The sequence below is a fragment of the Balearica regulorum genome, chromosome 7 (assembly GCF_011004875.1).
Source record: "Balearica regulorum gibbericeps isolate bBalReg1 chromosome 7, bBalReg1.pri, whole genome shotgun sequence".
In the NCBI taxonomy this organism is placed as follows: Eukaryota; Metazoa; Chordata; class Aves; order Gruiformes; family Gruidae; genus Balearica; species Balearica regulorum.
Window position 1 is genome coordinate 15,734,824 of NC_046190.1, and position 15,960 is coordinate 15,750,783.

Sequence of the window (15,960 nt, forward strand, 5' to 3'; positions counted from 1 at the left end):
AACAAGAGGGAGGAATACCTCCACACCCAGGTTGGATTCAAACCCCAATTAATTCAAAGATGGGGACAAGTGCATTAACAAGCAGGATTCTCTGTGATTCTCTGTAAATTTGTTCCAATGAGCAATAATCCCAGGCAAAGAACCTGACATTAGAAATATTCATAATAAAAGCCTACACAGAATAACTAACAGGCTGGGTGTATCTTCATGCAGATACTGGGACAGTACTGTTTTCAGAAGGAATATCAGCATAATTTCATTGAGCAATATACAAGACAAAACAGAGATAAATTCAAGTCAAAGAGTCTTGCTCATGTTTAGTAAGGCAAGTCGCTCCAGGAAGAGACCACCAGGTTACGTTCACTACAGACAGACCTCATTACTTGCCATCTTGAGAAAATGCTTTGCTAGTTATTTTACATTTTTTTAATTGTTTTTCCCCAAGAGATCATTACATTTCTTACCATCTGAAGAAGGCGGGGTGGTTCCAAGTGGAGTGACAGGTGTCGTCGGAATTGGGCTTGTCGGTGTTGTCATCAGCCCCATTTCAGGATGGCTCTAACAGAAAACACGAATGTCCAGACATACACAGGTCAGTAACTTCCCTAGGCACTCATCATACAGATCGCTACTTGTACTGTTCCACGCTCTCACACAATAGACATGACTAATGAAGTCTCAAGAAATTTCAACCTCTCCTCCAAAAAGCGAGGCTATGCTTCCTGACCTTGGACGTCTAACAATGAAACCGCACATCAATTTCTTTACAAAACATAAAAATACATCAGAAAGTCATGGTTATACCCAGCAGACAGATACCATGCCCTTCCCCAGCACAGAATGGGAAAAGGTATGCAGAAAGCCTACACTGATTATATCTTCCAATTTCCCCCTAAACAACCTAAGGGTGTGCATTTGAAGTCTTCCTCCAATATCGTTTTATTTCTCTTTCTAAAAGCAAAGTCTCCTCACTCCTGCCCTCCACCTGCTCATATTCATAGATGATGGCATTTTATTACTTCCCTGTCTCACTATAAAGCCCAGGCACTGCAGAAAAAGAGTGCATAACATAAATAACACTATCATTATCGATCCTCTTAGCTTCCATCAGTCGGTTACTCTCCCTATTTCATCTTTTCTAATAGTTGCCTGTCTAATTACTGCTTTGACTTTACTCTGTAAGCTTCCGGATCTATCCTCACTGGTGAGACTGCAGGCAATTTGCCATGCTATTTTAAGTCCGGCTGCCAAGCAAAGCGTCCATTTCATAGGGCAAGTTTTACATAAATGTATCATCCACCTTAATATATCATCACAATTTCGAAGTAAATGAAAGGGATACAGAACTGCTGATTTGATGTTAGTTCCGTAGAATTTTTCACAAGTGGGTATTCTCCACGTTGTCTTAGAATATATCATTTTATGAGCAACTATAAATGCATGTATTTTATGGGAAGCACTGATTTAAACTTTAAAATAAAATTTTTCATTGAAAATCTTACATAAACTAGGTTTGCTTCCATAGCTTTTGCTATGGTGTTTACCTTTCTTTTCCCCAAACACCAACTGTCAGTTGAGAGATAATAGTGCCACCTAGCAGAAAAAACTGAGGACCAACAAGCTGCTAAGTATACCAAAACTTTAACACTTGAGGCATCAACACAACTGTATCCCTGCTCTTCCTATGTGACCACAAAGCAGCAGTCCCCAGCAATGGACACCAACTTAGACAAGAGCATTCACCAGCTTTTATGAGGGTTTTTTTTTTTTTCAAAAGACAATATGACCTACCTTGCCCTCTTTTAAATGAAGGATTACGGACAATCCACCCAAGAACATCAGGACTCGACTTCAATTAAACCCACTGATCAGTGGCTGCTTCAGCTATCATTTTCATAAATAATTAGTTTATCCTTTTATTTTTAATTCAAGAGCTTTTACTGCCCCACTCTTTTCCCTGCCAGAGGTGTCTCTTCCCTCAGGTATATCTTGACCACAGAAAGGTCTGAGTTGGTACTACACAGACCTGAAAGAGCAGAAATCTCTCACAAGTGGTAAGAATGAATAACCTGGGAAAAAATAGGCAGGGAACCTCAGCAAATTAACCACCCATGGAACAGAAGCTTTCTTCAGAGGCAGTAGATCTGCCTATCAGACCTCTTCCATCACCACTACTGTCAGGAGTCCCAAAAGGTCTCCTCCGTCATGCCAACCATCTAGCCTGTGATGTATGGCTGCACTCCGAGGACCCGAAATAACTGGGGAAAGGTGTTAACTGTTTTGTTAATGTCATTTTTCTCACAGATCACCAGTGGTACTTACAAACCAAAATTAAAAGACTAAACCTGAAGGTTTTCCTAAACACATCAGGCTCTCCTTCCAGCCAGACACAGCACGATCACTGGATCAGACAGACTCGTTATCTGTCTCCCAGCAATAACCACCTTTGCAAACTCACAGAGCGTTTAGAAAAGCATCCAGAGGTTTGTGATCACACATATGAAGCAGCCCACTGCTTCTCAGAAGGCTGCCATAGCTGTTTCTCCACCATAAACAGCACAAGGAGGACTGCTATGCTCTGGCGACAGTCTCCCAAGCAAAACGGGTTGGGCTCTTTGGGCTCTACAAGGAAGTCTGAACACAAAATAGTATTTGAAACAACAGTCACCACAAATTGATTAGTCCCAAAGCAAAGTATACCCAGACAACAACATGCAGTCTGTGCACACCCAGACCGGACAATTCATCCAACTTTGGAGCCGGATCAGCCTCCTTCCCTCAACCCTAACTTAACAAGAGCATGAATTGCTCTGATAGCTGCAGCAATCTTATCACTACCAGTTCACTCACTCCATCGCCCCCAAGGCAGTGTCAACAGGGCACAGAAGGCACTCCATGTAGCCCTTCCCACTAAGGGGAGGAAATGGCTCAATTCCAACATGAGCTGTGCCCTCAAAACTCTACTCATTTTCTGACAAGGCAGGAAGCACTTCCTAAAAGTATAATAAACAACGTATAATAAACCCAGGCCCTGGCCCGCTTCTGATCTTTCATGCTCATCTACACCTATGACAGGTATGCAGGGGAAAAAAGAAAAAAAAAGAAAAAAGAAAACTTATCTTTTCACCAATTCCATTTCTGACTCTTCAATTTCAAAGACATCCACTACAAAGAAACGGGCAAACATCACACTGAAACTCACTTGTGCCAGAACTGTGATGAAATTCCGGTTTAAGTGAACAGCTTCATAGAGGGCCAGAAGGATTGCTTCGTTCGTTCTGTGGAAAAGATACAGACAAAAGCACAGTTAGTTAAGGGCTAACACCAGATGAGAATCCCAAGAGCAAAGTTTTTCAGAAGCATGGCCCATCCAAAAGAAGAAAATTTTTTTCAACTATATAAAAACTCTGCCTCTGCAATCCAGTTGTTCTTCCAGTTATTAGTAGCACTTAGCAATCCACAAAGATAGCTATTTTTAGAGCTCAACTAGAGACTTTGTTCTCTTCTTGCTGAAGGTCTCCCTTGTTGCTCAAACAGTGTTTTCCCTTTAAAGTTCTTCCTTTTAAGGGCAGAGATTCCTACAGACATCACAAATCCTCATATTTATCACTTGCCCCCTTGATTTAGAAAACATTTTGTTGGGAAAAAGAGTGCGCGAACCATCGCTTCCAGTCTTCCACCTCCAACGTGCCCATTATATGTTAAAACTGCCTCATAAAAACCACAGGTTTGGGGTTCTTTTTATACACTTCATTACAAGCAATTCAGCTGTGGCTCCTCCTGCTGCACCCTCTCACTTAAGTGAGAATCCATCCTTTGCATGGGAGTGGTACCATTTTAGTTACAAGAGAAGTAGTCTCTCTAGTTTGCTTTGCTATGTTAGAACAGCTCCATGATGGAGCAGAGCATGTTGACCAGTGTGGTGAGTTGCCACTCATTGTGTAACTATCATCTGTGCACTTACTGGACTGAGATCTTCTCATCAGCATCTGCTATGAACATGCTGCCCACCTATGGAAAGAAAGAGTATTGCATAGGAGGAATTAGTGAAAGGTATTAGACAAGAAGAGAGAAGACATGGATTTAACTAAATCAGAAGTGCCATGGGAGAGGTGTTCTCATCACAGGCACACATGCAACTTTCTAATACTAGTAAAATACAAATGGAAAACAGGATTATGATCTACAAACACATTTTATTTTGCACTACTGTCACTGACCAATGCTTCACCTGTCAAATCACTAAAGAGGAAAAAAAGGACTGTATCTTGAATCCCAACCTGGATTAGTCTGCAATTCTGTAAGAGGTCAACAGAGATAGAATCACAGAATGGTTTGGGTTGGAAGGGACCTTAAGGATCATCTAGTTCCACTCCCCCTGCCATGAGCAGGGACACCCTCCACTAGATCAGGTTGCTCAAAGCTCCATCCAAAACATCTAATCGAAATCTACCCTCCTTCAGCTTAAGGCCATTGCCCCTTGTCCTGTCACTCCATGCCCTTGTAAACAGTCCCTCTCCAGCTTTCCTGTAGGCCTCGCAAGGTGCTATAAGGTCTCCCCGAGCCATCTCTTCTCCAGGCTGAACAACCCCAACTCTTTCAACCTGTCTCCACAGGAGAGGTGAGATCATTTCCTATCTGCTTGCCCCAAAGCAGAAGCAGTTTTGCCCATGTCGCTCCTGATAGACAGCTGTCAACACTGAACTATCCTTACTTACAGGAAATTTTCCTGTCAATTAGATCTCAGAGTACAATTAAACCTCACACTAAAGTAAAGTCAAACTGAACAAGGGCAACAGTAGATATTCTTTACAAGAAAGAGATTCACAATTGCCTTTGCCCTCCAAACCACAGACACTGTCCATTGCAGAATCCAAGCTTACTTATAGCTACAGCGCACCCAGGCTTGAGAAACAAGACCGTAAAGAAACAGATCTCTAAAGTTAGTGACAGACTAGACTTTGCCACAAAAATATTCAGCTTTTCTGTTTTAGGCTACATCAGCAGAGCAGCAACTTCCTTTTAAAAATAAGTAGCTGTTTAAAAGTGTCCAACAAGTAATTGTGATTTCTAAAATAAAGTCAACTAGAATGAAGAAAATGAAGGAAAACAATTTCAATTATCAATGCCAGAATAGGCTTCTCATCCTTTGAAAGAGCTTTCCCAGACACCACTACACTCCTCAGAATACAGCCATTTCAGTTGTATTTGGTTTGGATTGGATCAATGCATCTCCTCCTCCAGAACCCACATCCCAAACTCACAGTTTTTGGAAACACCCTTCTGCTGAACTTCCATGAAGGCATCTATTTTAGGAATAGAAAAACGCTGCTTCCTTGCTTACCATATTAGTTAGGGCTGAGAAAAAACCACTCTGGTGCTCCTCTTCCTTATCTTTGTATTGCCTGAACAAAAAGGAATAAGGATGAAGCTTCAGGGTTAGAAATGGAACTAGGATTATTTTATCTAAGTTCCTATGAGACAGTCTTATCTGATAAAGATACAGGATGGAGAAAGCTTCAACATTCACAAGCCCCTTTCAAGAACTCACAAAAAGAGATGCAAAGGGTATGAAAATATTTGTCAATTGTGTAGGGTTGAAGTGGGGTTGCTGAAAGACATGAGATTGAACAATGCCTGTGCTGTTATAGAGGACACATCCAGTCTGAGCTAAAGCTGAAGGAAAGGGACCAAGTGACTTAGGACATTTTGTCCTGCACTGGCAAAGCAGTACCTAACCACACGAACATACACAGTCAGTAACCACAGAACAGTTTCATTTCAATCATCATCTGCTACAGACTAAACCAGAGTCAATCACCCCACAGGCAGCAGAAACCATGAGGAACATTATGGTTCGTGGCCTGATCCCACATTTCTGGAGTAAGTGAAGGGACTGGAACTGGAGTAAGTGAAGTCAAATAGTTTGGGTACCTCAGATTTAAGCCAAGTTGCTTCGTTTGGGATTAAAATGGACTAGCAAAGCTCTCATGGTCATTCATCCTGTCTTTCAGACAGGAATCTGGTCACATATAATGCAACATGCAAAGAAAACAATTCCATTTTTCGGGGGAAGGGGGAAAGAAACAGCTAAGCAAAACAGGCCATAGTCTGAAACAGCTTTTGTTAGAATGAAAGAAGTTGCGTGTGTGAGGTTTTTCTGCTTTTCTCTGATAATTTACTCTGTTAAATACATTTACATGATTTGCTGATCCTGCAAGTCATCTGCATATCTGTAATATCAGACCTTCAAAGAAATTAAAACATTTTTCTGGATACTTTGAGAATCCTACTGCACAAAAAAAAAAAGTCTTGGGTTGCTGAAGTGAAATTGCTGTTAAGTTTCCAAATTTTTCTGAAGCACTTTCTTCTTAGGAAAACTTACACATTTTATGATGTTGCTTATGAAGCAGAGACTGAGAACATGCTACCCCTACTGCTGACTTTCCAGCCTTTCTTCAGAAGCAGTTAATGCTTTCCACAATTTGCAAGAGCACACATCCCCTAATCACCTCTGGTCTGGCATGTGGATAGTCCTGGATACAGTTGTTTAGTTTAGATTGTGTTTCATTTAAATCAATTTTCAAACAGAGAAGTACTCAGTAAATAATTTATCTTTTCGCTTGGGACTAAGATTTTACACAAGGTTCATACAGAGGTAAAACCCATGATAGTAAAAACATACAATAGGTATCTTCCCCTACAGCAAGATCTCTCCTGAAGCACATCAGCACAGCTGGTATAGATGCATTCAGACTTGCAAGGATAGCAACAACTGAGCTCAAGTACCTCAAAGCATAAGACTATTCCCTGCCCCTCTCAGGGCTCTTAGGTGATAAGTGCGTGCTTTAACACAAAAAAAAAAGTTTATGGAAAAGTACAGCAACTATTATGCACTGAAAAACAAGAGACAATTAGGTTTTACCTGTTATATTCTGATAAAGCCTGGGCAATTACAAGTCCCATTCCCTGAAAAAAGCATTAAAAAAATAAATCTTTATGTTACAAATCTCAATGCAGGAAATCACACAATGAACACACACAGCAGTGCTGCCCCGCCCCCCAAGATAGCTATGCTATGAATTCTTCTTCTGCTATGAAGAATTTCCCCTGAAGCTGTTTGAACTATTAAGACATGCTATGATACAACAAAAATATCATCCAAAAATCAAGATGCAAAAATTTAAAGTTGAATATCTAATTACTATGTTCAACAGAGAACATTTACTCTCCTTGGACCTCCAGACAGAGTTTACTCACTCAAGAAGCCTCAATAAAGCAGTAAGAACTTCAGAAGGAAGCTGGTGTCAGAAGACAGATGTTCAAAAGTTCAAAACAAAGGCCATAAACACTGGTAATCTTTTCACTTCTTGCAAACAGCCTCCACCATTCCATGGCTACTGATCATCCTTTCTGTCAAGCTAATTTAATTAACTCAGAATAATCATTCTCATCCTTCAGTTAGCATGGAACTTGCTTTTTACTTCATGCCTAAAGAAGAGCTTTGAAGTCCAGACCTCACATAGCTCATGGCATGCTGCCACTTTCCATCCAGGCCTGGATACAAAACTTAGGCGGTGGCTACAACCCAAAATATGTTGCAGGACTGTTGGCAGGTACAAGCTTCCACTGAGCTACAAGAATTGACTTGTGGACTGGTAAAATCAGATGATACAGCACTGTAAATGAGATCTTCTTTGGCATAAGCTATCTTGTGCCTCTTTAGCATGTGACAGCAAATAGTGTATAGTTCATTCATAAATGTATAATGGATCGACTTTAGCATGTTCCTAACCACCCCCCACCATTTAACTGGTGATCAAACTGTCCAAATCATGAGCTGCCCAACCTATTGCAAGAGTGCATTAGGGCAGAAACCCACTCTATATAAAGTGGTTCTTTACAGTAGCACTGTTCTTAGACCTTCTTTCTACCAGCCACCATGATTGGATTCATTACACTAACCCCACACGTGAAAGAGCATCCCCAGCAGCGCAGAGGAATCAAGTCAAATACTCACATTGAGTGTGGCCTCGTCATCTACAATGGAGAGCTTCACAATGTAGGGATTCACCGACTGCTCAGGGTGGGGGGAGAAAGAAGGAAAACTGGTTTTAAGTTCAGCCTTCAGGAAAAAAATACTATTATCTTTCCAAGTGTACACAACCACCTGGGAAGACTCTCCTGTCCCACAAAGCAGAATACACACAAAGAAACAGCAGTCATAGCACGCACCAAGATTGCTATGCTTGGGACACCTTCTCTTTACTGACTCAGACAGGCAGTCTCCTGATTTTCCTGAGAAGAGACGGAGTTTCTACTCCTCTGCTAGCTCATCTGTCAGTCTCAAAAGTGGAGCAGCTGTCCTGCAAGCCTGTTATCTCTGACACACACACTGTTATGCAGCAGGAACAAGCAGCGAAGCTGGGACTGAACATTAGCGTTCTGGTATCTCCCCTCTGCAACACCTTGCAAAGATTGCTTCAAGGAAGGAGGACCCAGGAAGGCATGACAATGTTATAGACTCATTGCTGCTGGGTTAGAGCTCAACACTCTTAACAGGTTACACCACTGAGAGCTAGAAGTCTCTGCAGAATATAAATTCCTTGAACAAATCACACAGGCTCCATCTATAAAGATAAGGCCTAATAATTTAGGAAGCATTTTAGATTAGCTTTAGATTAGTACATTTGTTTTTCCTGGTTTATATGCATCAGCCCAAAACTAACAAAGTTGATTTGGCACCAGGACAGAGCAGAAAAGGCTCTACCTATGTAGTATGTCCAAAGTGGACGGGAAGAATAAAACACAACGTATGCATCAGCTGCAGCCCTACAAGTTACACAGCCAACTGATTTGCCCACAGCTTGACAGGAAGTTAAAAATAAGGGTAATCAGACAACACCACTCTCACAATTATTTGGTGCTTTGGGAGGCTCAGGCTTTCTTTTTGGTTCACAAAAGAAACTGATCAGAACAGACCAAAGCTCAGCCAGTCTGTCAGTCTGGCTCCAGCAGCACGCAGCCCTCTGCTGTCTCAGAAAGACAGAAGACTCACACAGAACCCATCTGTGCACAAAGCATGCAAAGACATTTCCTTAAGGCTGGAGTACAGGCTCCTACTGAGTAACAATATATGGTCCTCTCTGTACAACCATGCTCCCCTTCAGAAATTAAATTTAGTCAGTGTCAGTAAAGCAGAAACAAGCTTCACAAATTTGTAATTAAATATAGATTAAAATCCATTTTTGTAAATACATCTTAGTTTTGCTAATTTCAGTCATTCTCTTGCTCTCCTTATACAACAAGGAGAATCCCTCACACCACAGCTCATGCACAGAAGAGAAGCCAGCCTGTGACTCACGACCAATTAAAGTGACAAGGCTTTTCCAGGCAATAGGCAGCAGGGCTATGCTGGATTAGAGGCTGCAGGGTTATCCCAATTCCCAAATGTCGGGAATAAGCAAACTGTGCGATACTACACTGACCAACGCTACCAGGCTGCCCTGAGACCAGGTCATACACTCCGTCCCATCACACAAAGGGAGGGTGAGGGGGTTCATTGTGATCTCCAGCCTATGAACAACTCTTCACGCTCCCGTTGTCCTTGACTTTCCAAGATGCATGCTCCATGTCTCCTGCCAGCAAGATGGCATCAGTACATGGCTGATTGGGTCACGAAGCTGGCCTAGCCTGCTACAGATCTCTGGCCTCTATCTTTTCAGTTGTCATTTCCATATCTGCAGAAGTCTGTTTAATAATTCCTGTCTGAAGTATTCTATTCCCCTGACACATTCCATGCCTCCTCTAGGCTTCTCCAACTCCTCAATCAGCAGGCAGATGATTAACCAGTGTAATCCACACATTGTATTTACTCTATATGCAACAAGGCAGTTTCTAGCACCTTTCAGTGTGCAAGTCTGTACCAGTGCGATGAGAATATTTCTTGTGCTGCCCACAGGGCGTGCAGTTTGCTCCTGCCCCTCCTAGAGGGCCAACAGCTCCAGTTATTGTCTATGAGCATTAGTCTGCACATCTACGATGAATGTCAGCAACCTGCAAGTTGTACAAGCACCTCTAAGCTGACCCCATACTCCCTGCCTGCCTCCCTATTCTAATCCTGCTGTTTCAGAGTTCAGTTCCCCTCTCACTGGGAATCACAGCAAAAGTTTTAAAAGTCTGAGTTATGCTTGCCACTCCACAACATGCAGAAACATGCAACAGCCTTGAAAATTGGTTGATAAGCATTTTGAAAATTTCAAAGTACATCAATGAAGCAGTTATACAAACTTAGAAATAGCTTCTGCCTCCACCTGCCTCCAGAAAGAACTCAAAACTATGATTCTCAGCTCTTCAGAGAACACAGGTCTTTCCCTATCGCTGCCATTGCATAACGAACACTACAGCATTAAGGTCTTTTCGTCAGTGATGAGGTATAGACACAAATTCCTGGTACCTGGGAATACTCAAGATGTCCTCCATGAACTACCCACCATTGGATGCCAATGATCTCTTAGAAATGAAGGTGGAAGCTGCAGGGAGATCATTACCAGGCAATTTTTAAAGTTACCGCAGGTGAGACATGCCATACAAAGTGAGTACTATATGAAGAAGCACACAGGTCTGGCCGAGGCAGTGAGATCTCCTCCATGGCCCCAAATGTACCTCCACCATATAACATGGGAATAACAATACGGGAAACAATTTTTTTTGTAGGAAAAAAAGCAGGGAAAAAAAGCGCTAACCATGCATAATCCCTAGTTAGGTGCTTAACTTATCTTCGTATCTGTAACACAAACGAAGGCCAGAGTCCACTCGATTATCCCTTGCAAGACTTTTCCCTGAACACTCATTAGCGATGATTCAAGCAGCTTTGCTGCCGGCCCTGATGAGGCCATCTCCTCTGCAGGCAAGCCATCTTGCAGGGAATTGGAGCTTGGATAATTACTCTTTTTGTTACAGAGATTCATTTAAAATTGAGTTGTGTGAGACTTTTTTTAAAAAAAATAGTAATAATTTTCTGACTCTTCAGTGTTGCTATCTCTTCAGCATCTGTAGCTGACTATATCAAGGAGAGGCAAGTGCACGTAACTGGACACAAAGGGCTGTCAGACACATTATATGCTGCCAGACAAACACACAAAGGGGAAAACCCACATTTTGACTAATTTTTTTCAGTTCTGCCTAGCAAGAGACACGATACGCGACTCTAGCAGGTTGACCATAAGGCAAAGAAACTTCCACCTAGGTGTTATCAAGGAATCTGACTATTTAAAAGTCATTACCTGATTTTGTTTTAACTTGCTATTCTAGCAGCCATCCCTTAAAACACTAAGAAAGTGATCAAATATTCCTCCTCGCAGCATCTTCTCTGTTTGGCAGCCTTTTGTGTACATTTAGTTTCACCAATTTCCTGATACAGTTAATTATTTAGTCTTTTATGTTTCTCTTTAGTATATGTTTACCTTAGTATGAAGGTAAAAATATGTTCTCTGAAATCAGGACTAGGATTAAAAAAAAACAAACATGAACTATAGCTGAAGACTTGAATAAGTATATACTTGGATCAACTTTTTAAAATTGTTAGGTTTCACATCAGGGACATCCCTTTAAAGGCTCCATGTAAAGACATGTAAATAATTTTTACTCCTAGAACAGAAGTTAACAAGCAAGCCAAGATCTCAGCTACACTGGTAATGAAAACATGGACAGATATTCCCCAGGGAATTTGAGGAGACACTACAAAATTCACATCCCAAAAATAGAAAGAACATCCTGATGCAAAACACACTGGTATTCACATTAAAGACAGACACAAACTCATGGTCAGCTAACGAATTTTCAGCCTAATTAGATTTTCTTAAGCAGTTGGAAACACAATTTAGCAACCAATGAAGTTCCGAACAAAAGAGAACGTATCAACTGCAGCAGTTAACTAAACAGAGAACTCCAAAGGATTTGAGGCATGGAAATATGCTACAATACACTGACAATCAGGCAACAACCAAACTGTCTCTAAGGGCCAAAGAACAGGAAATGAAAGCAGCTATTCTACTTAAGGACAAAGATTACGACTATATTACTACAGGCTTTGCTTGTAGCACTGCTTACAAAGGGCAGAGTCAGGCAGCCGTCATATAAAACCTTTCTTCAAGTTGCTTTCAACCTTGCCAGGTGAACTTCTCAAGCTGAAATTCCTCTTGCTACATGTCAGCCTCAGGTCGGATTGTACTTTTTCAACATTAGCACAATTTCTTTTGGGTGCCCAGTTTGAAGACATCTAGGACAGTGTTTTCCAAAGCACTCAACCCCAACTCAATACTCTACAGAAAGCTACTGCAAAGAGCAGAGGACAAGTCTCATGTACTCACAGCACTCTACCTTGCTAGGGACCTGAACTATAGTACACAGGGATCACAGAAACACAGAATGGTAGGGGTTGGAAGGGACCTCTGGAGATCACCTAGTCCAACCCCCCTGCTAAAGTAGGATCACCTAGAGCAGGTTGCACAGGATCGCATCCAGGTGGGTTTTGAATATCTCCAGAGAAGGAGACTCCACAACCTCTCTGGGCAGCCTGTTCCGGTGCTCGGTCACCCTCAGAGTGAAGAAGCTTTTCCCCACATTCAGATGGAACTTCCTGTGTTCCAGTCTGTGGACTGGACACAGGACTCCAGATGTGGTCTCACCAGGGCAGAGTAGAGGGGGAAGATAACCTCCCTCGACCCACTGACCATGGTCTACTTAATGCCCCCCAGGATACCACTGGCCTTCTTGGCCACGAGGGCACATTGCTGGCTCATGGAGAGCTTGTTGTCCACCAGGACTCCCAGATCCTTCCCTGGAGAGCTACTTCCCAGCAGGTCAGCCCCTAACCTGTACTGGTGCTTGGGGTTATTCCTCCCTAGGTGCAAGACTCGCCCTTGTTGAATTTCATTTGGTTTCTCCCTCCCAACTCTCCAGTCTGTCCAACTGTCTGAACGGCAGCGCAGCCTTCTAGTGTGTCAGTCACTCCTCCCAGTTTTGTATCATCAGCAAACTTGCTGAGGGTACACTCTGTCCCCCATCCAAGGCATTGATGAATATATGTTGAATAATATTCCATAGCTCAGGGATGGGACTACACAGCTGTCCACCCTTTGACCTGAATGTTGCAATGACACCTCTGGTCTTTCCAGTCTGCCCTCCTAAGTAACCCTACCCATATAATTCCCAACAGTTTTCCCTCACAGCCATATACTGAAACCAAACTCCATGCTCCTGTTTCATGCTACCAGGGCACAGACTGCTGAACAGAATCTGTAATTCAGGATTCTGACAACTTTCACAGGAATGAGAAATTAACAGGGATTACTTTGACACTAAGCATAGCTCCTGTCTTTGCCTATTCTCTACGTCAATTCATAAGTCAAAACAAGATCTACTATAAAACCAGGCAGGTTTTGGAGCCTGCTCCCTCCCAGTAATTCTGTTGAAGAGGGGGTATTCCAGCACTTTCCCATTTTTTGCCAATCTAAGTATATTAAGATATTCCTAATTATGGGAAAAGATAAGATTGATCATTAAAGCATCCTGCCCCATGCAAAAAAAAGCCAATATTAGGTGTTTTTTTGACACTTGAAATGCTTCTTTTTCAAGGTGATAAATAACAGAAAAAATGGGAATACACCACAAAGTAGCACAACCAGTTTAGAAAAAGGAAGATGAATAAAGTTTCTCAGAGAGGAATCAGTCAAAGAGAGACAGACAGAGTTCTCTCAGAAATAGTAGCTGTGATGTTTCAGTTCATTCTTTGGTCACAGCTTCACCATCTCTTCTGAGAACTGTGCTCTTTCAGGTGCTAGTCAGGTTCTGAATCACAAATTCAGTCTGAAGCCCAAGACGACTGACAGTTCGTTTTACTTTGGAGATCACGTATAACTGCACATACACACACACAGAGGCAAATATGCAAGTTTGGCACAACCGTAATTCTTCCAAAAGGACCTTCCTTAGAATACTTTCATGAGGGAAATGCAAATCCCCTAGGTAGTTTCTTTCATGCTTGCACAAAACGAGCTGTATGAATATCATACACATTTGATTATACACATATGTCAGAGACGGCTACAGTTAGCATAATATGACTGCCTTGCAAAACTTTTGTAGCTCTGTGCCAACACCCTGATAAATGTTATAGTCTGTACTGCTAAAAACTGTACTGTAGGCTGCCTTAATAATCCAGTGGCCAGTGTAAATTAATAAAGTAGAGAGAAGTGATATTCCTGTTATCCAGAAGAATACCTACCTCATACTTTCTGTAGTTGACCAGCAAGGCAAGAAGGACAACAGCATCATAGCCATGTTCCCTGCGACTAAGTGGGCTGGACAGGATCTGGAATAAATAATCACACTGTTCTGTTCAGGCCTGCAGACAGAGCATGGTCATGAAATGTATGCATAAGAGCAAATTATGTCCTAACTCAAAGAGAATATTTAAGGTTGAGGGAGTGTTGGTGCTTCCAAGAAGTTCTGCACACAGAGCTTATTTATTACAGAGAGCATGCACATAGGCTTTCTGAGCATAAAGGGCAAATACATTTCTCAACAGCACTGGACAGTATCTCAGTGCATCACCAACATTATCCATGCAAGCGTTTTGCATTTCTCCAAGCCCAGTTCCACTTCTAAAAAGTATGATTTATCAAAGAGCAGAAAAAACCTCAATATATCCAGACTGCCTTCTGAAAAAAGTTCCTCTGATACAGGAATTCTCTGTGAAATTAGCCCAGAAATCTGTTCAGCTTCTATCTATGCACAAATGTCTCAAGTGAAAATACTTTAAATACTCAGTAGTGACTAAAAACAGCAGCCTAGAGTAAGGAGGAAACAGAATTAAAAAAAAACAAAAAAAACCAACCTATGACTGAGCTATGAATGGAAGCAACACACAGTGCCAGTCAGCAATGCTGCACTGAAAAAAGCTGAAAAGCAAATATATCACTGAAAGCTCTCACTATGGAAGAAGAGCCCCTGCAGTAGAAGGAAGAACCCTTACCTGTAAAATAGCTTCAAATATGCTGTTAATCATCACATACTCCAGGATGGTGTTCTGGCTAATGTTATCTGTCACCTGAGGACAAACATAAATTTTAAACTGTCACCCAAAGCCTCCCATGATTCTGTAGCTGCCTTCGGCACGCGCTGGGAACAGAAGAGTTCTACTACCAGATGGACACATTTATCCAGAATCTCACACTTAGTCAGCAAGTCAAGATGTGACTAGCAGTAGAGCTAAACATGAAGTACAAGAAATCTGTCCTGCCTTCCACCCCTCCCTCCAGCAAGAAGCACGATCCACGTACTACGAGCTCCCCCTTTCCTCTATAGATTGATACTCTACATAGCTGCATGACAACAGCCATCAGCAGCCAAAGCAGGCTGCTACACAGGAGGCAGAGGACAAAAAACCAGGGTGCATGTGCTCCACTGAGCACTTTCCCATCACAGGATCCCAGAACAGGGCAGTGAAGACCTCTCTCACACTCTATCTCTTATCGCAGCCAAAATAGTTCACAGATGACCATTTCCAAGAGATACTGAGTGGCCACTTGTTTCAACTTCCTCATTCTCGATACCCTCACCTCTCTTGTCTACTCCACACTTCCTGTCTTTCCTCAACCCCTCTCCTCTGCTCTCTTTCCATTTATCTGAGACTTCTTAAATATTGTTTTCTCTAAAAAAAAAAAAAACCTCAACAAACAGTGAATCCAATTGACACTTCCTCCTGTGTCTCTCCCCTTTTGCCCCACTTGGCACCTATCTTATGAGGTGAAAAAGGTCTGCTAGCCTGTATTGACATTGTGGTTAGAGCAATGATGCATATTCTGGACTGACCCTGGTTCTCATTTTCACCATTTCTTTCCCCTTCTTAAGCTTCATGCTGCAGCATTCTACTCAAGTTTTTGAGACAGTTCCATC

At 42.0% G+C, this 15,960-nt stretch overlaps 1 protein-coding gene across 2 annotated transcripts in view; it reads right to left on the reverse strand.

Annotated features, from left to right (window-relative positions):
- ARMH3 (armadillo like helical domain containing 3) overlaps positions 1–15,960 on the reverse strand; it is a 129,441-nt gene that overhangs the window by 102,632 nt on the left and 10,849 nt on the right. For both annotated transcript variants that reach the window (XM_075758109.1, XM_075758110.1), the window contains exons 7-14: positions 15,038–15,112; positions 14,288–14,374; positions 8,021–8,077; positions 6,926–6,969; positions 5,345–5,405; positions 3,965–4,011; positions 3,203–3,278; positions 465–558 (exon numbers count right to left, since the gene is read on the reverse strand). In XM_075758109.1, the coding sequence (XP_075614224.1) occupies positions 465–558; positions 3,203–3,278; positions 3,965–4,011; positions 5,345–5,405; positions 6,926–6,969; positions 8,021–8,077; positions 14,288–14,374; positions 15,038–15,112 (541 nt within the window). The remainder of the gene's footprint in view (positions 1–464; positions 559–3,202; positions 3,279–3,964; positions 4,012–5,344; positions 5,406–6,925; positions 6,970–8,020; positions 8,078–14,287; positions 14,375–15,037; positions 15,113–15,960) is intronic.